Below are 21,093 nucleotides of genomic sequence, written 5' to 3'. Positions count from 1 at the left end.
TCTTTTTTTTCAAACTTAATTTACAAAAACTCTTGATGGGAGACATCAAAGTTTAAAAACAAAACAAAAAAAAATTACAAGACAGGTCTGCGGTGTTTGCACAGGCACAGTGTGAGCGGTTGGACGCTTGTTGCTCTTCAGCAGTGGGATACCCTCACGACGGCCGACCAGAATATCAAACAGGTTTGATTTTCATCTGACCATATGATCGCCGATCAGGAGGTGGTCGTGAGATGTTAAACGTAGCTCGTTACTCCATGTATACTAAATGATGCAGGATGTGTCCAAAAAATTCTCGCACGAATGAAAAATCAGATGAAAAAGGGCCAAAACTCACACAGTGTAAACCCAACTTAAGTACTGAACGTCTGACACCAGTAGATCATGGCAGTGTCCTATTTATTTTGACACCGGTTATATCAGATGGTTATCTAATTACAACTTGGTGTTTTTTTTTTGTTTTTTTTTTTGAAAATGCCTTTTTTTTTACAAATTAAAAAATGGAATATTTTACAAAAGCACATTTATCTGTAAACACCAACACACGACACACCTCACATTAACGTGTTGGTTTACATTCTTCTTCCATTCCAGCTTATTAATTAATCAAAAACCCAGACAGAGCTTTAATTCATTTGAAAGCTTGACTCTTAGTCTTGTCCATCCAAATTGGATGTCCCAAAAAACAGTTTTATTTGTTATTATCTATCGTCCACCTGGTCGTTACTGTGAGTTTCTCTGTGAATTTTCAGACCTTTTGTCTGACTTAGTGCTTAGCTCAGATAAGATAATTATAGTGGGCGATTTTAACATCCACACAGATGCTGAGAATGACAGCCTCAACACTGCAATCTATTATTAGACTCTATTGGCTTTGCTCAAAAAGTAAATGAGTCCACCCACCACTTTAATTATATCTTAGATCTTGTTCTGACTTATGGTATGGAAATAGAAGACTTAACAGTATTCCCTGAAAACTCCCTTCTGTCTGATCATTTCTTAATAACATTTACATTTACTCTGATGGACTACCCAGCAGTGGGGAATAAGCTTCATTACACTAGAAGTCTTTCAGAAAGCGCTGTAACTAGGTTTAAGGATATGACTCCTTCTTTATGTTCTCTAATGCCATATACCAACACAGTGCAGAGTAGCTACCTAAACTCTGTAAGTGAGATAGAGTATCTCGTCAATAGTTTTACATCCTCATTGAAGACAACTTTGGATGCTGTAGCTCCTCTGAAAAAGAGGGCTTTAAATCAGAAGTGCCTGACTCCGTGGTATAACTCACAAACCCGTAGCTTAAAGCAGATAACCCGTAAGTTGGAGAGGAAATGGCGTCTCACTAATTTAGAAGATCTTCACTTAACCTGGAAAAAGAGTCTGTTGCTCTATAAAAAAAGCCCTCCGTAAAGCTAGGACATCTTTCTACTCATCACTAATTGAAGAAAATAAGAACAACCCCAGGTTTCTTTTCAGCACTGTAGCCAGGCTGACAAAGAGTCAGAGCTCTATTGAGCTGAGTATTCCATTAACTTTAACTAGTAATGACTTCATGACTTTCTTTGCTAACAAAATTTTAACTATTAAAGAAAAAATTACTCATAACCATCCCAAAGACGTATCGTTATCTTTGGCTGCTTTCAGTGATGCCGGTATTTGGTTAGACTCTTTCTCTCCGATTGTTCTGTCTGAGTTATTTTCATTAGTTACTTCATCCAAACCATCAACATGTTTATTAGACCCCATTCCTACCAGGCTGCTCAAGGAAGCCCTACCATTATTTAATGCTTCGATCTTAAATATGATCAATCTATCTTTATTAGTTGGCTATGTACCACAGGCTTTTAAGGTGGCAGTAATTAAACCATTACTTAAAAAGCCATCACTTGACCCAGCTATCTTAGCTAATTATAGGCCAATCTCCAACCTTCCTTTTCTCTCAAAAATTCTTGAAAGGGTAGTTGTAAAACAGCTAACTGATCATCTGCAGAGGAATGGTCTATTTGAAGAGTTTCAGTCAGGTTTTAGAATTCATCATAGTACAGAAACAGCATTAGTGAAGGTTACAAATGATCTTCTTATGGCCTCGGACAGTGGACTCATCTCTGTGCTTGTTCTGTTAGACCTCAGTGCTGCTTTTGATACTGTTGACCATAAAATTTTATTACAGAGATTAGAGCATGCCATAGGCATTAAAGGCACTGCGCTGCGGTGGTTTGAATCATATTTGTCTAATAGATTACAATTTGTTCATGTAAATGGGGAATCTTCTTCACAGACTAAAGTTAATTATGGAGTTCCACAAGGTTCTGTGCTAGGACCAATTTTATTCACTTTATACATGCTTCCCTTAGGTAGTATTATTAGACGGTATTGCTTAAATTTTCATTGTTACGCAGATGATACCCAGCTTTATCTATCCATGAAGCCAGAGGACACACACCAATTAGCTAAACTGCAGGATTGTCTTACAGACATAAAGACATGGATGACCTCTAATTTCCTGCTTTTAAACTCAGATAAAACTGAAGTTATTGTACTTGGCCCCACAAATCTTAGAAGCATGGTGTCTAACCAGATCCTTACTCTGGATGGCATTACCCTGACCTCTAGTAATACTGTGAGAAATCTTGGAGTCATTTTTGATCAGGATATGTCATTCAAAGCGCATATTAAACAAATATGTAGGACTGCTTTTTTGCATTTACGCAATATCTCTAAAATCAGAAAGGTCTTGTCTCAGAGTGATGCTGAAAAACTAATTCATGCATTTATTTCCTCTAGGCTAGACTATTGTAATTCATTATTATCAGGTTGTCCTAAAAGTTCCCTAAAAAGCCTTCAGTTAATTCAAAATGCTGCAGCTAGAGTACTGACGGGGACTAGAAGGAGAGAGCATATCTCACCCATATTGGCCTCTCTTCATTGGCTTCCTGTTAATTCTAGAATAGAATTTAAAATTCTTCTTCTTACTTATAAGGTTTTGAATAATCAGGTCCCATCTTATCTTAGGGACCTCGTAGTACCATATCACCCCAATAGAGCGCTTCGCTCTCAGACTGCAGGCTTACTTGTAGTTCCTAGGGTTTGTAAGAGTAGAATGGGAGGCAGAGCCTTCAGCTTTCAGGCTCCTCTCCTGTGGAACCAGCTCCCAATTCAGATCAGGGAGACAGACACCCTCTCTACTTTTAAGATTAGGCTTAAAACTTTCCTTTTTGCTAAAGCTTATAGTTAGGGCTGGATCAGGTGACCCTGAACCATCCCTTAGTTATGCTGCTATAGACGTAGACTGCTGGGGGGTTCCCATGATGCACTGTTTCTTTCTCTTTTTGCTCTGTATGCACCACTCTGCATTTAATCATTAGTGATTGATCTCTGCTCCCCTCCACAGCATGTCTTTTTCCTGGTTCTCTCCCTCAGCCCCAACCAGTCCCAGCAGAAGACTGCCCCTCCCTGAGCCTGGTTCTGCTGGAGGTTTCTTCCTGTTAAAAGGGAGTTTTTCCTTCCCACTGTAGCCAAGTGCTTGCTCACAGGGGGTTGTTTTGACCGTTGGGGTTTTACATAATTATTGTATGGCCTTGCCTTACAATATAAAGCGCCTTGGGGCAACTGTTTGTTGTGATTTGGCGCTATATAAAAAAATTGATTGATTGATTGATTGATAATGTATGAGTCAAACCAATCAGTGTTTACCAGAGGCACATTTTACCCAGAATCCTTTGCAGTCTGTCTGTGTTTGTTACAAAACTTCAGAATTAGTGCATTACAAATGTACAAATGACAGAACTGACATTAATGGAGTTATTCTATCAATATACATTTTATTTATACACCAAACCATAACTCAGCACTGCTTTATTTTCCAATACCTCCGCCTGATGGCAGTGCTGTGATTGAGCAGAGAGTTGACCTTTGTTGCGCCGCTTAGCTGCGTCTGTGCTGGAAGCCATGTAGTAAACAGGAGCTTCCAGCAGGGGGCAGGACGCTCAAAGACAGAAGTGCTGACTCATTGTTTGGATCTGTTTTTGCTTTTGATGCTTCCAGAAGTGATCGTGGTGTTAAAACTTAAAATAAGCTTGTTAGTAGTTGCAAGTGTACCAGAGACAATACTGGAATTTATCGGTTATCTGTAAGTTCCGATACATTTTTGGGTGGTTTATTGTTTTATCTTTATCAAAGATAACTTTTATGTTATCTGATTATCTGTTATCGAAGTTAATTTCTTGGTTATCTGTTCCCACCACTGCTTGTCGCAAATTTTATGATAGTTTCCATCAAAGTTAAAATTGATATTCTGTTTTTCACGATTGTACACAAGGAGTTCCAGATACTTATTTCATGTTATCTGGAACTGCACACCCATCAAAGACTTTTGGAAAAAGTCACTAACGGTCTCTAGTGCTTTTAGTCTCTGTCCCCTTCTACCCCACCTTTTGTTTGTTGGGTTTGATGGTAAACTACTGCACATTAATCACAGGCAAAATATGTTAGCAGACCTCCTGAAAACAGTCTGCAGCCTCCCTAAAAACAAAGCCAAGAACATGACACTGCTTCAACACGAACTCTATTGTAATGCCTAGTTACTGTCTTATTACTACTGTTTCCACTGTAGCTCGTTAGTATTTACTTGCTGCTTTGTGAACAAACTCTGTAGTCGAGACGTTGGTTGATAATTTTAGTGAACCCAGTAGAAGTGGCATCTTTGGGTCTCTGGACTGGGCGGGGGTCGTTGGACTGCCCCAGCCGACATGCTTGTGTGGGTGGTAAATTTTCCATCCACTGATTATATGTTGGGAGGAAATCATGATGAATCATGTGTCTACTGGACATTAAATCACCAGACATACTTAAACTACAACTAGCAGTTTTTGTAATGAAACAAAAAAGTGTGTGATTGGATTGATGAGGTGTCAGTTATTGTGTAGTTTGTAGAATGTAACTGCAGTGTGTGTCAGAACGGCCTCCACCACAGTGGAGCCAACGCCATCTGGATCAAATCAAGATGCTTCCAGCAGCAGTGATGATCAATGAGGATGATGAGGATGTTATGAGAGCAGAGGACCATGACGGAGCTGAGCATGATCAGGATGATCTCCAGGACACACTGTGTGTGTGCACACTACACAACACACACACACTACACAACACACACTGCAGAGTTCTTATTGGGGTTCAAACGTTGTTACAGTGTCTGTGTGAATATTGTATGTGTTTACGGTCTGTGTGAATATTGTGTGTGTATACTGTCTGTGTGAATATTGTGTGTGTATACTGAATATTGTGTGTGTGTGTGTGTGTGTGTGTGTGTATACTGTCTGTGTGAATACTGTGTGTGTATATACGGTCTGTGTGAATATTGTGTGTGTATACTGAATATTGTGTGTGTGTGTGTGTATACTGTCTGTGTGAATATTGCGTGTGTGTATACTGTCTGTGAATATTGTGTGCATGCTGTCTGTGTGAATATTGTGTGTCTATACTGTCTGTGAATATTGCGTGTGCATACTGTCTGAGTGAATATTTAGTGTGCATACTGTCTGTGTGAATATTGTGTGTGCATACTATCTGTGTGAATATTGCGTGTCTATACTGTCTGTGAATATTGCGTGTGCATACTGTCTGAGTGAATAATTAGTGTGCATACTGTCTGAGTGAATAATTAGTGTGCATACTGTCTGAGTGAATATTGTGTGTGTGCATACTGTCTGAGTGAATATTGTGTGTGTGCATACTGTCTAATATTGTGTATATACTGTGTGAATACTGTGTGTATACTGTCTGTGTGAATATTGTGTGTATACTATGTGAATACTGTGTGTATACTGTCTGTGTGAATATTGTGTGTATACTATGTGAATACTGTGTGTATACTGTCTGTGTGAATATTGTGTGTATACTATGTGAATACTGTGTGTATACTGTCTGTGTGAATATTGTGTGTGTATACTGTCTGTGTGAATATTGCGGGTGCATGCTGTCTGTGAATATTGTGTGTGTATGCTGTCTGTGTGAATATTGTTTGTGTACAGTGTGTGTATACAGTCTGTGTGAATACTATCTTTGTGAATATTGTGTGTTTATACTTTGCAAATATTGTTTGTGTACAGTGTGTGCATACTGTCTGTGTGAATATTGTGTGTATGCTGTCTGTGTGAATATTGTGTGTATGCTGTCTGTGTGAATATTGTGTGTGTATGCTGTCTGTGTGAATATTGTGTGTATGCTGTCTGTGTGAATATTGCGTGTGTATACTGTCTGTGAATATTGCGTGTGCATACTGTCTGTGAATATTGCGTGTGCATACTGTCTGTGAATATTGCGGGTGTATGCTGTCTGTGTGAATATTTTGTGTGTATGCTGTCTGTGGGAGTATTGTTTGTGTACAGTGTGTGTATACTGTCTGTGTGAATATTGTGTGTGTGTGTATTCTGTCTGTGTGAATATTGTGTGTGGATACTGTCTGTGTGAATATTGTTTGTGTACAGTGTGTGTATACTGTCTGTGTGAATATTGCGGGTGCATGTTGTCTGTGAATATTGTGTGTGTATGCTATCTGTGTGAATATTGTGTGTGTGTATGCTGTCTGTGTGAATATTGTGTGTGTGTATGCTGTCTGTGTGAATATTGTGTGTGTATACTGCCTGTGAATATTGTTTGTGTACAGTGTGTGTATACTGTCTGTGTGAATATTGTGTGTGTATACTGTCTGTGTGAATATTGTGTGTATACTATCTTTGTGAATATTGTGTGTTTATACTGTCTGTGTGAATATTGTGTGTATACTATCTTTGTGAATATTGTGTGTTTATACTGTGCAAATTTTGTTTATGTACAGTGTGTGTATGCTGTCTGTGTGAATATTTTGTGCGTATGCTGTCTGTGTGACTTGTTTGTGTACAGTGTGTGTGTGTGAATATTGTGTGTGAATATTGTTGATGTATGCTGTCTGTGTGAATACTGTTTGTGTACTGTCTGAGTATTGATTCTGTACAGTGTGTGTGTACGCTGTCTGTGTGAATATTGTTTGTGTACAGTGTGTGTGAATATTGTGTGTATGCTGTCTTTGGGAGTATTGTTTGTATACAGTGTGTGTATACTGTCTGTGTGAATATTGTGTATATGCTGTCTGTGTGAGTATTGTCTGTGCATACTGTCCTTGTGAATATGGCGTGTGTGCATACTGTCTGAGAGAATATTGTGTGTTTATACTGTGCAAATATTGTTTGTGTACAGTGTCTGTGTATACTGTCTGAGTGAATATTGTGTGTATACTGTGCAAATATTATTTGTGTACAGTATGTATACTGTCTGTGAATATTGTGAGTATGCTGTCTGTGTGTATATTGTGTGTATGCTGTCTGTGTGAATAGGCACACATGAGTGCAACCTGTTGTGTTTGTTCTGTGTGTGTGTGTATACAGTGTCTGTGTGTGTACAGTGTCTCTGCCTGCAGTGTGTTTGTTCTGTGTGTGTGTACAGTGTCTGTGCATGCTGTGTGTTTGTCTTTGTGTGTGTGCACACAGTGTCTGTTCATGCTGTGTGTAAGTGCACAGTGTCTGTGTGTATATGTACAGCGTCTGTGTGTGCTGTGTGTGTGTTCAGTTTCTGTGCGTGCTGTGTATTTGTTCTGTGTGTGCATGCTGTGTGTATGTGTACAGTGTCTGTGTGCTGTGTGTTTGTTCTGTTTGTACAGTGTCTGTGCCTGCTGTGTATGTACAGTGTATGTGCATATTTTGTATGTGTACAGTGTCTGCGTCTGTACAGTGTATGTGCTTGCTGTGTATGTGTACAGTGTCTGCGTGTGTGCAGTATCTGTGTGTGTACAGTGTATGTGCGTACTGGTGCTTGTGTACAGTCTGTGCGTGTGTACAGTGTATGTGTGTGCTGTGTGTGTGTACAGTGTCTGCGTGTGTACAGTCTGTGTGTGTGTGTACAGTGTCTGCGTGTGTACAGTGTGTGTACAGTGTCTGCGTATGTACAGTGTGTGTACAGTGTCTGCGTATGTGTACAGTGTGTGCGTACTGTGTATGTGTACAGTGTCTGTGTGTGCGTGCTGTGTATATGTGCAGTGTTCTGCGTGTGTACAGTGTATGTGCGTGCTGTGTATGTGTACAGTGTCTGGGTGTGTACAGTTTGTGTCTGCTGTGTATGTGTACAGTGTCTGCGGGTGCACAGTGTATTTTCATGCTGTGTATGTGTACAGTGTCTGCGGGTGCACAGTGTATTTTCATGCTGTGTATGTGTACAGTGTCTGCGGGTGCACAGTGTGTGTGTGTGCTGTGTATGTTTACAGTGTCTGCGTGTGTACAGTTTCTGTGTGTGTGCGTGCTGTGTATGTGTACAGTGTCTGCGTGTGTACAGTTTCTGTGTGTGTGTGTGCTGTGTATGTGTACAGTGTCTGCGTGTGTGCAGTGTCTGTCTGTACAGTCTGTGCGTGCTGTGTATGTGTCCAGTGTCTGTGTGCATACAGTGTATGTGCGTGCTGTGTGTGCGTACAGTGTGTGTGCGTGCTGTATGTGCGTGCTGTGTATGTGTATAGTGTCTGCGTGTGTGCAGTGTCTGTCTGTACAGTGTGTGTGTGCGTGCTGTGTATGTGTACAGTGTCTGTGTGCATACAGTGTATGTGCGTGCTGAGTATGTGTACTGTGTCTGTGTGTGTACAGTGTGTGTGCGTGCTGTGTATGTGTAGAATATCTGTGTGTGTACAGTGTATGTGCGTGCTGTGTATGTGTACAGTTTCTGTGTACAGTGTATGTGCGTGCTGTGTATGTGTACAGTGTATGTGCGTGCTGTGTATGTGCGTGCTGTGTATGTGTACAGTCTATGTGCGTGCTGTGTATGTGTACAGTTTCTCTGTACAGTGTATGTGCGTGCTGTGTATGTGTACAGTGTCTGTGTGCTGTGTATGTGTACAGTGTCTGTGTGCATACAGTGTATGTGCGTGCTGAGTATGTGTACTGTGTCTGTGTGTGTACAGTGTGTGTGCGTGCTGTGTATGTGTAGAATATCTGTGTGTGTACAGTGTATGTGCGTGCTGTGTATGTGTACAGTTTCTGTGTACAGTGTATGTGCGTGCTGTGTATGTGTACAGTGTATGTGCGTGCTGTGTATGTGCGTGCTGTGTATGTGTACAGTCTATGTGCGTGCTGTGTATGTGTACAGTTTCTCTGTACAGTGTATGTGCGTGCTGTGTATGTGTACAGTGTCTGTGTGCTGTGTATGTGTACAGTGTCTGCGGGTGCACAGTGTCTCCGTGTGTACAGTGTCTTTGTCTATACAGTGTGTGTGCGTGCTGTGTATGTGTACAGTGTCTGCGTGTGTACAGTGTATGTGTGTGCGGTGTATGTGTACAGTGTCTGCGTGTGTACAGTGTATGTGCGTGCGGTGTATGTGTACAGTGTCTGTGTGTGTACAGTGTATGTGCGTGCTGTGTATGTGTACAGTGTCTGCGTGTGTACAGTGTCTGTGTCTATACAGTGTGTGTGCGTGCTGTGTGTGTGTACAGTGTCTGCGTGTGTACAGTGTGTGTACAGTGTCTGCGTATGTACAGTGTGTGTACAGTGTCTGCGTATGTGTACAGTGTGTGCGTACTGTGTATGTGTACAGTGTCTGTGTGTGCGTGCTGTGTATATGTGCAGTGTTCTGCGTGTGTACAGTGTATGTGCGTGCTGTGTATGTGTACAGTGTCTGGGTGTGTACAGTTTGTGTCTGCTGTGTATGTGTACAGTGTCTGCGGGTGCACAGTGTATTTTCATGCTGTGTATGTGTACAGTGTCTGCGGGTGCACAGTGTATTTTCATGCTGTGTATGTGTACAGTGTCTGCGGGTGCACAGTGTGTGTGTGTGCTGTGTATGTTTACAGTGTCTGCGTGTGTACAGTTTCTGTGTGTGTGCGTGCTGTGTATGTGTACAGTGTCTGCGTGTGTACAGTTTCTGTGTGTGTGTGTGCTGTGTATGTGTACAGTGTCTGCGTGTGTGCAGTGTCTGTCTGTACAGTCTGTGCGTGCTGTGTATGTGTCCAGTGTCTGTGTGCATACAGTGTATGTGCGTGCTGTGTGTGCGTACAGTGTGTGTGCGTGCTGTATGTGCGTGCTGTGTATGTGTATAGTGTCTGCGTGTGTGCAGTGTCTGTCTGTACAGTGTGTGTGTGCGTGCTGTGTATGTGTACAGTGTCTGTGTGCATACAGTGTATGTGCGTGCTGAGTATGTGTACTGTGTCTGTGTGTGTACAGTGTGTGTGCGTGCTGTGTATGTGTAGAATATCTGTGTGTACAGTGTATGTGCGTGCTGTGTATGTGTACAGTTTCTGTGTACAGTGTATGTGCGTGCTGTGTATGTGTACAGTGTATGTGCGTGCTGTGTATGTGCGTGCTGTGTATGTGTACAGTCTATGTGCGTGCTGTGTATGTGTACAGTTTCTCTGTACAGTGTATGTGCGTGCTGTGTATGTGTACAGTGTCTGTGTGCTGTGTATGTGTACAGTGTCTGTGTGCATACAGTGTATGTGCGTGCTGAGTATGTGTACTGTGTCTGTGTGTGTACAGTGTGTGTGCGTGCTGTGTATGTGTAGAATATCTGTGTGTGTACAGTGTATGTGCGTGCTGTGTATGTGTACAGTTTCTGTGTACAGTGTATGTGCGTGCTGTGTATGTGTACAGTGTATGTGCGTGCTGTGTATGTGCGTGCTGTGTATGTGTACAGTCTATGTGCGTGCTGTGTATGTGTACAGTTTCTCTGTACAGTGTATGTGCGTGCTGTGTATGTGTACAGTGTCTGTGTGCTGTGTATGTGTACAGTGTCCTGCGGGTGCACAGTGTCTCCGTGTGTACAGTGTCTTTGTCTATACAGTGTGTGTGCGTGCTGTGTATGTGTACAGTGTCTGCGTGTGTACAGTGTATGTGCGTGCTGTGTATGTGTACAGTCTATGTGCGTGCTGTGTATGTGTACAGTTTCTCTGTACAGTGTATGTGCGTGCTGTGTATGTGTACAGTGTCTGTGTGCTGTGTATGTGTACAGTGTCTGCGGGTGCACAGTGTCTCCGTGTGTACAGTGTCTTTGTCTATACAGTGTGTGTGCGTGCTGTGTATGTGTACAGTGTCTGCGTGTGTACAGTGTATGTGCGTGCTGTGTATGTGTACAGTGTCTGCGTGTGTACTGTGTGTGTGTGTGCTGTGTATGTGTACAGTGTCTGCGTGTGTACTGTGTGTGTGCGTGCTGTGTATGTGTACAGTGTCTGCGTGTGTACAGTGTATGTGCGTGCTGCGTATGTGTACAGTGTCTGCATGTGTACAGTGTGCGTACTGTGTATGTGTACAGTCTGTGTGCGCGCTGTGTATGTGTACAGTGTTCTGTGTGTGTACAGTGTCTGTGTGTTTACAGTGTGTGTGTACAGTGTCTGTGTGTGTACAGTGTATGTGTACAGTGTCTGCGTGTGTACAATGTCTGAGTGTGTGCTGTGTATGTGTACAGTGTCTGCGTGTGTACAGTGTGTGTGCGTGCTGTGTATGTGTACAGTGTCTGCGTGTTCACAGTATATGTGTACAGCGTGATGTGTATGTGTACAGTTTGTTTGTGTACATTGTGTGTGCATACTGTCTGTGTGAGTATTGTGTGTGTACACTGAGTGAATATTGTGTGTGTATACTGTCTGTGTGAATATTGTTTGTGTACAGTGTGTGTATACTGTCTGTGAATATTGTGAGTATACTGTCTGAGAGAATATTGTGTGTTTATACTGTGCAAATATTGTTTGTGTACAGTATGTGTATACTGTCTGTGAATATTGTGTTTATACTGTGCAAATAATGTTTGTGTACAGTGTCTGTGTATACTGTCTGTGTGAATATTGTGTTTATACTGTGCAAATATTGTTTGTGTACAGTGTCTGTGTATACTGTCTGTGTGAACATTGTGTTTATACTGTCTGTGTGAATATTGTGTTTATACTGTGCAAATAATGTTTGTGTACAGTGTCTGTGTATACTGTCTGTGTGAATATTGTGTTTATACTGTGCAAATATTGTTTGTGTACAGTATGTGTATACTGTCTGAATATTGTGAGTATACTGTCTGTGTGAATATTGTGTGTTTATACTGTGCAAACATTGCGTACAGTGTGTGCATACTGTCCGAATGAATATTGTGTGTTTATACTGTCTGAGTGAATATTGTGTGTTTATACTGTGCAAATATTGTTTGTGTACAGTATGTGTATACTGTCTGTGAATATTGTGTGTATGCTGTCTGTGTGAACATTGTGTGGGTATACTGTCTGTGAATATTGTGTGTATGCTGTCTGTGTGAACATTGTGTGGGTATGCTGTCTGTGAATATTGTTTGTGTATACTGTCTATGTGAATATTGTTTGTGTAAAGTATGTGTATACTGTCTGTGTGAATATTGTTTGTGTATGCTGTCTGTGGCTATTGTTTGTGTACAGTGTGTGTATACTGTCTTTGTGAATGTTGTGTGTATGCTGTCTGTGTGAATAGGCACACATGAGTGCAACCTGTTGTGTTTGTTCTGTGTGTGTGTGTACAGTGTCTCTGCCTGCTGTGTGTTTGTTCTGTGTGTGTACAGTGTGTGTGCATGCTGTGTGTTTGTCTTTGTGTGTGTGCACACAGTGTCTGTGCGTGCTGTGTGTAATTGCACAGTGTCTGTGTGTATATGTACAGCGTCTGTGTGTGCTGTGTGTGTGTTCAGTTTCTGTGCATGCTGTGTGTATATGTATGTACAGTGTCTGTGCGTGCTGTGTGTTTGTTCTGTGTGTACAGTGTCTGGGCCTGCTGCGTGTCTGTGTATGTACAGTGTCTGTGCGTGCTGTGTGTTTGTTCTGTGTGTACAGTGTCTGTGCCTGCTGTGTGTGTACAGTGTATGTGCATGGTGTGTATGTGTACAGTGTCTGTGTGTGTACAGTCAGTGTATGTGTGTATGTGTACAGTGTCTGTGTGTACAGTGTATGTGTACAGTCAGTGTATGTGTGTATATGTACAATGTCTGTGTGTGTACAGTGTATGTGCGTGCTGTGTATGTGTAGTGTCTGCGTGTGTACAGTGTCTGTCTGTGTACAGTTTGTGTGCATACTGTGTATGTGTACAGTGTCTGTGTGTGTACAGTGTATATGCGTGCTGTGTATGTGTACAGTGTCTGCGTGTGTACAGTGTCTGTCTGTACAGTTTGTGTGCATACTGTGTATGTGTACAGTGTCTGCGTGTGTACAGTGTCTGTCTGTGTACAGTTTGTGTGCATACTGTGTATGTGTACAGTGTCTGTGTGTGTACTGTGTGTGTGCGTGCTGTGTATGTTTACAGTGTCTGCGTGTGTACAGTGTTTGTGTACAGTGTGTGTGCGTGCTGTGTATGTGTACAGTGCCTGTGCGTGCTGTGTATGTGTACAGTGTCTGCATATGTACAATGTGTGTGTGCTGTGTATGTGTACAGTGTCTGCGTGTGTACAGTGTATGTGTACAGTGTCTGCGTGTGTACAGTGTATGTGTACAGTGTCTGAGTGTGTACAGTGTATGTGTACAGTGTATGTGTACAGTGTCTGAGTGTGTACAGTGTGTGTGTACAGTGTCTGTGTGTGTACTGTGTGTGTGCGTGCTGTGCATGTGTACAGTGTCTGTGTGTGTACTGTGTGTGTGCGTGCTGTGCATGTGTACAGTGTCTGTGTGTGTACTGTGTGTGTGCGTGCTGTGCATGTGTACAGTGTGTGTGCGTGCTGTGCATGTGTACAGTGTGTGTGCGTGCTGTGCATGTGTACAGTGTGTGTGCGTGCTGTGCATGTGTACAGTGTCTGTGTGTGTACTGTGTGTGTGTGCGTGCTGTGCATGTGTACAGTGTCTGTGTGTGTACTGTGTGTGTGTGCGTGCTGTGCATGTGTACAGTGTCTGCGTGTGTACTGTGTGTGTGCGTGCTGTGCATGTGTACAGTGTCTGCGTGTGTACTGTGTGTGTGCGTGCTGTGCATGTGTACAGTGTCTGCGTGTGTACTGTGTGTGTGCGTGCTGTGCATGTGTACAGTGTCTGCGTGTGTACTGTGTGTGTGCGTACTGTGTATGTGTACAGTGTCTGCGTGTGTACAGTGTATGTGCGTGCTGTGTATGTGTACACTGTCTGCATGTGTACAATGTCTGTGTGTGTACAGTGTGTGTGCGTACTGTATATCTGTACAGTGTGCTTGTGTACAGTGTATGTGCATGCTGTGTCTGTGTACAGTGTGTGTGTACTGTGTGTGTGCGTGCTGTGTATGTGTACAGTGTCTGTCTGTGTACAGTTTGTGTGCGTGCTGTGTATGTGTACAGTGTCTGCGTGTGTACAGTGTCTGTCTGTGTACAGTTTGTGTGCGTGCTGTGTATGTGTACAGTGTCTGCGTGTGTACAGTGTCTGTCTGTGTACAGTTTGTGTGCGTACTGTGTATGTGTACAGTGTCTGCGTGTGTACAGTGTATGTGCGTGCTGTGTCTGTGTACAGTGTCTGTGTGTACTGTGTGTGTGTGCGTGCTGTGTCTGTGTACAGTGTCTGTGTGTACTGTGTGTGTGTGCGTGCTGTGTATGTTTACAATGTCTGCGTGTGTACAGTGTTTGTGTACAGTGTGTGTGCGTACTGTCTATGTGTACAGTGCCTGTGCGTGCTGTGTATGTGTACAGTGTCTACATGTGTACAATGTGTGTGTGTGCTGTGTATGTGTACAGTGTCTACATGTGTACAATGTGTGTGTGTGCTGTGTATGTGTACAGTGTCTGCATGTGTACAATGTGTGTGTGTGCTGTGTATGTGTACAGTGTCTGCATGTGTACAATGTGTGTGTGTGCTGTGTATGTGTACAGTGTCTGCATGTGTAGTGTGTGTGTGTGCTGTGTATGTGTACAGTGTCTGCATGTGTACAATGTGTGTGTGTGCTGTGTATGTGTACAGTGTCTGCATGTGTACAGTGTGCGTGCTGTGTATGTGTACAGTGTCTGCATGTGTACAGTGTGCGTACTGTGTATGTGTACAGTGTCTGCATGTGTACAGTGTGCGTGCTGTGTATGTGTACAGTGTCTGCATGTGTACAGTGTGCGTGCTGTGTATGTGTACAGTGTCTGTGTGTGTACAGTGTGCGTACTGTGTATGTGTACAGTGTCTGTGTGTGCGTGCTGTGTATGTGTACAGTGATCTGCGTGTGTACATTGTCTGTCTGTGTACAGTTTGTGTGCGTGCTGTGCATGTGTACAGTGTCTGTGTGTGTACTGTGTGTGTGCGTGCTGTGCATGTGTACAGTGTCTGTGTGTGTACTGTGTGTGTGCGTGCTGTGCATGTGTACAGTGTCTGTGTGTGTACTGTGTGTGTGCGTGCTGTGCATGTGTACAGTGTCTGCGTGTGTACTGTGTGTGTGCGTGCTGTGCATGTGTACAGTGTCTGCGTGTGTACAGTGTTTGTGTACAGTGTATGTGTACAGTGCCTGTGCGTGCTGTGTATGTGTACAGTGTCTGCGTGTGTACAGTGTCTGTCTGTGTACAGTTTGTGTGCATACTGTGTATGTGTACAGTGCGTGTGTACAGTTTGTGTGCATACTGTGTATGTGTACAGTGTCTGTGTGTGTACTGTGTGTGTGCGTGCTGTGTATGTTTACAATGTCTGCATGTGTACAGTGTTTGTGTACAGTGTGTGCGTGCTGTGTATGTGTACAGTGCCTGTGCGTGCTGTGTATGTGTACAGTGTCTGCATGTGTATAATGTGTGTGTGTGTGCTGTGTATGTGTACAGTGTCTGCATGTGTATAATGTGTGTGTGTGTGCTGTGTATGTGTACAGTGTCTGCATGTGTACAATGTGTGTGTGTGCTGTGTATGTGTACAGTGTCTGTGTGTGCATGCTGTGTATGTGTACAGTGATCTGCGTGTGTACAGTCTATGTGTACAGTGTCTGAGTGTGTACAGTGTGTGTGTACAGTGTCTGTGTGTGTACTGTTTGTGTGCGTGCTGTGCATGTGTACAGTGTCTGTGTGTGTACTGTGTGTGTGCGTGCTGTGCATGTGTACAGTGTCTCTGTGTGTACTGTGTGTGTGCGTGCTGTGCATGTGTACAGTGTCTGTGTGTGTACTGTGTCTGTGCGTGCTGTGCATGTGTACAGTGTCTGTGTGTGTACTGTGTGTGTGCGTGCTGTGTATGTGTACAGTGTCTGTGCGTGCTGTGTATGTGTACAGTGTCTGTGTGTGTACTGTGTGTGTGCGTGCTGTGTATGTGTACAGTGTCTGTGTGTGTACTGTGTGTGTGCGTGCTGTGTATGTGTACAGTGTCTGTGTGTGCTGTGTATGTGTACAGTGTCTGTGTGTGTACTGTGTGCGTGCTGTGTATGTGTACAGTGTCTGTGTGTGCTGTGTATGTGTACAGTGTCTGTGTGTGTACTGTGTGTGTGCGTGCTGTGTATGTGTACAGTGTCTGTGTGTGCTGTGTATGTGTACAGTGTCTGTGTGTGTACTGTGTGTGTGCGTGCTGTGCATGTGTACAGTGTCTGTGTGTACAATGTGTGTGTGTGCTGTGTATGTGTACAGTGTCTGCATGTGTACACATGTGTGTGTGTGCTGTGTATGTGTACAGTGTCTGTGTGTGTACAGTGTGCGTACTGTGTATATGTACAGTGTCTGTGTGTGCGTGCTGTGTATGTGTATATGTACAGTGTCTGTGTGTGCGTGCTGTGTATGTGTATATGTACAGTGTCTGTGTGTGCGTGCTGTGTATTGTACAGTGATCTGCGTGTGTACAGTGTAGTGTGTACAGTGTCTGAGTGTGTACAGTGTGTGTGTAGTGTCTGTGTGTGTACTGTGTGTGCATGCTGTGTATGTGTACAGTGTCTGTGTGTGTACTGTGTGTGCATGCTGTGTATGTGTACAGTGTCTGTGTGTGTACTGTGTGTGTGCGTGCTGTGTATGTGTACAGTGTCTGTGTGTGTACTGTGTGTGTGCGTGCTGTGCATGTGTACAGTGTCTGTGTGTGTGCTTGCTGTGCATGTGTACAGTGTCTGTGTGTGTACTGTATGTGTGCGTGCTGTGCATGTGTACAGTGTCTGTGTGTACTGTGTGTGTGCGTGCTGTGCATGTGTACAGTGTCCTGCGTGTGTACAGTGTTTGTGTACAGTGTCTGTGTACAGTGCCTGTGCGTGCTGTGTATGTGTACAGTGTCTGCATGTGTACAATGTGTGTGTGTGCTGTGTATGTGTACAGTGTCTGCATGTGTACAGTGTCTGCATGTGTACAATGTGTGTGTGTGCTGTGTATGTGTACAGTGTCTGCGTGTGTACAGTGTGCGTGCTGTGTATGTGTACAGTGTCTGAGTGTGTACAGTGTATGTGTACAGTGTCTGAGTGTGTACAGTGTGTGTGCGTGCTGTGTATGTGTTCAGTGTCTGTGTGTGCGTGCTGTGTATGTGTACAGTGTCTGTGTGTGTACTGTGTGTGCGTGCTGTGCATGTGTACTGTGTGTGTGTGCAGTGTCTGTGTGTGTACTGTGTGGGTGCGTGCTGTGCATGTGTACAGTGTCTGTGTGTGTACTGTGTCTGTGTGTGCTGTGCATGTGTACAGTGTCTGTGTGTGTACTGTGTCTGTGTGTGCTGTGTATGTGTACAGTGTCTGTGTGTGTACTGTGTGTGTGCGTGCTGTGCATGTGTACAGTGTCTGTGTGTGTACTGTGTCTGTGTGTGTGCATGTGTACAGTTGTCTGTGTGTGTACTGTGTCTGTGCGTGCTGTGTATGTGTACAGTGTCTGGTGTGTTACTGTGTGTGTGCGTGCTGTGCATGTGTACAGTGTCTGTGTGTGTACTGTGTAGGTGCGTGCTGTGCATGTGTACGGTGTCTGTGTGTGTACTGTGTAGGTGCGTGCGTGCATGTGTACGTGTCTGTCGTGTGTACTGTGTGTGTGTGCGTGCTGTGCATGTGTACTGTGGTGCGTGCTGTGCATGTGTGCTGTGTGTGGTGCGTGCTGTGCATGTGTACAGTGTGTGTGTGTGCTGTGCATGTGTACAGTGTCTGTGTGTGTACTGTGTAGGTGCGTGCTGTGCATGTGTACAGTGTCTGTGTGTGTACTGTGTGTGTGCGTGCTGTGCATGTGTTGAGTGTCTGTGTGTGTACTGTGTGTGTGCGTGCTGTGCATGTGTTGAGTGTCTGTGTGTGTACTGTGTGTGTGCGTGCTGTGTGTTTGTCTTTGTGTGTGTGTTTGTTTACATGTAGAGAAACAGTCCTGTTCCTGATAAACACCCTCAAAAAACATCGCCTGCCCCTCAAAAACCTTTGGGGAATTTTTAAGTAAAAAGGTTGTTGATGTCTGTGGATTGAATCATTTCTTAACAATTCTTGAGAAGAATTGGTTTTTGATACCAAACCCTCATCGTACTCACTTTTCTGCTTATTAAAGTTACCTACCGAGACTATCCGTCTTTTCTTGTTTGTAAGAATACAGAATCGTCTGCTGTTTCAACACCATAGATTTTATTTTTTCTGTTCCTCATAGGTGTGTCTTTTTCACTAGTGTGTCTTTTTGCACAGCGCACGAAGGTGGTTCTCTGATGTGGATAGTTTCGCAGGCCGTGGAAAAAGTTCTTGGGGGACAAGTTCTCATACAGCCATTAAAGTTCTCGTACAGCTGCTACAGTTGTCCTTTGAGCGAGCTGCGGTCCGAATGCTGCAGGATTGGGGAGACCGGGGCCAGCTGCCCTCGGAAGAAACTCTGCTGACTGCATTTTAACAGCCACTTTTGTGAAGTAAAGCTGTAGGTTTTTTTTTAAAATCTTTGTTACAGCCTTTATTTAAAGTCAAAAATAAACGAGGCATCAGACCAAAACATGAAAACATCAAAATCATTGTTTTATATTTTTCTGACATTAAATTACTTGTAAATAAAATAGTTTTAAAGGTTAAAAAAAAAAAAGAGATTCCTTAGAAATCTTTGATGTTTGTCTGTAAATTAAAACCATAACTTCTCTGTTGTTGTTTCAGGTGAGTGCGTTCTTGATTAACATGATCATGAACCTTGGACATTTATTTTAGACAAGTAAGCATGAAAAGTAATGTGTAGATTTTCAGAAGTCTGATAGATTCAATAATTTATATCTGCATTTCAACCAGGAAAAAAAGACAGTAAATAAATACAAATATTTATTCTAAACACAACAGGGGGTGACGTAACAATGACTGCAGTGTGTCTGTTCATTAGGATTTCTCATGATTAAATCATTGTTTAATTGAGTCATTTCAACATTAAATTACATCCTTGTTGAACTATGTGATTGGGTTTAAATGTTGTCATCAGGACAGAGTCATTGATTGCTAAAATATGAATTTCACTAGTCGATTCAATTTAATCAGCTTATAAAGCACCAAATCACAACAAAAGCCACCGCAAGGCGCCTCACACAGAACAATTCAACATAAAAATTAAATAAATAATTAAAAATGAATAAAAAATTCAAATACATAAGTCTAGTGATTCTGAATGTTTGAATATTATGCACAATGCTAGCACAGCTGTAGATCTGGTTTGGTGAACTGATGTAGAATATAGAATGTGTTCTCGCTCAGGGCCGTGTGTCGCTCGGCACCGTGTCTCGCTCGGCACCGTGTTCTCGCTCAGGCACCGTGTTCTCGCTCAGGCCGTGTTCTCCTCGCTCGCTCAGGGCCGTGTTCTCGCTCAGGGCCGTGTTCTCGCTCGGCACCGTGTTCTCGCTCGGCACCGTGTTCTCGCTCGGCACCGTTCTCTCACCTCGCGCTCAGGGCCGTGTTCTCGCTCAGGGCCGTGTTCTCGCGCTCGGCACCGTATTCTCGCTCAGGGCCGTGTTCTCGCTCAGGGCCGTGTTCTCGCTCAGGGCCGTGTTCTCGCTCAGGGCCGTGTTTCTCGCTCGGCGCCGTGTTCTCGCTCCTCGCTCGGCACCGTGTTCTCGCTCAGGGCTGTGTTCTCGTTCGGCACCGTGTTCTCCGTTCGGGCACCGTGTTCTCGCATCAGGGCCGTGTTCTCGTTCAGCACCGTATTCTCAGCTCAGGGCCGTGTTCTCGCGCTCGGCACCATGTTCTCGCTCAGGGCCGTGTTCTCACTCTGCACCGTGTTCTCGCTCGGCGCCCATGAGTGTTTTGTAGATGAGGACTGTTCAACATTACATACCTCACTTTGCAATGCCTGCTGTGCCCTGAAGGTGACGGACTGTAAATCCAGGTTTTGCAGGTCCTGGACCTCAGTACCAGCACTAAACCACTCTCATTGTTCCCTCTTCCAGGATGGAGCGCATGTCTGAGGAGGCGCTGAGGCTGAACTTGTTGAAACGAGGCCTCGAGTCACACAGCGAGCGAGAGGAGGTACTAGCCAAACGGCTCAAAATGGAAGGCCATGAGGCCATGGAGCGCCTGAAGATGCTTGCCCTTTTGAAGCGTAAGGACCTAGCTGACCTGGCAGCGCTGGAGGTTTCAGGGCCCCTGGCGGACAGGAAGGGCCCCGATGTGAGCAGCCTTCATCACCAGAGTTTAATGGGTGCTGCTGCTTATGAAGAGAAAATGAACGGGCAGTCTCAGGTTGGGAGGTCACAGGCGGCCATAAGACGGGAAGGAAAACATCTTGACGAGCCGGTGGACATGAGCGCCGGGAGACGATGGTGAGAGCGAACGCAGTGTGTTGGGAGTGAAATCAGTTAATTTTATTCAGCAGCGGGTTGTGGACCTTCAGTCACAGGTGCTTAAACGTCCTCATACTGCTGATCACATGTGACAGCCGATGATGCCCCGCCCACAGGTCAGTTAGCAGCAGGAACACAGGTTTCAGACAGGAAGACCTTGTTTAACCCTCACCAGTACTCACAAACATCATGATAAAATGTACCACAGTTCCTCTTTAAATGATGGCAACACAACCCAGACACACACAGATACACACACACACACACACCTTCCACATAACTGGTGTAAGGAGCTGATCATTGTAGGCAGCAGAAGATACAACTTTCTACAGCAGGGGTGCTCAACCTTTTATGAACAGAAATCTACTTTAAAAGTCGACATTGTATCGAGATCTACCGAGCCGTATCGAACGCCACAGCGCAGCCGCAGTCTATTGTGCACCAATATAGTAACACAATTT

The 21,093-nt window shown here is 43.8% G+C and overlaps 1 protein-coding gene across 1 annotated transcript in view; it reads left to right on the top strand.

The window, feature by feature from the left end:
• Positions 1–21,093, top strand: part of LOC117502338 (transcriptional repressor p66-beta-like) — a 168,964-nt gene that overhangs the window by 37,645 nt on the left and 110,226 nt on the right. The window contains exon 2 of the mRNA XM_034161379.1: positions 20,240–20,611. Within this exon, the coding sequence (XP_034017270.1) occupies positions 20,241–20,611 (371 nt within the window). The 5' untranslated portion in view covers position 20,240. The remainder of the gene's footprint in view (positions 1–20,239; positions 20,612–21,093) is intronic.

Source organism: Thalassophryne amazonica, chromosome 20 (assembly GCF_902500255.1).
Source record: "Thalassophryne amazonica chromosome 20, fThaAma1.1, whole genome shotgun sequence".
NCBI classification, from domain to species: Eukaryota; Metazoa; Chordata; class Actinopteri; order Batrachoidiformes; family Batrachoididae; genus Thalassophryne; species Thalassophryne amazonica.
Note: the sequence above shows the minus strand (reverse complement) of the source record. Positions and strands in the feature narration are given on the sequence as shown.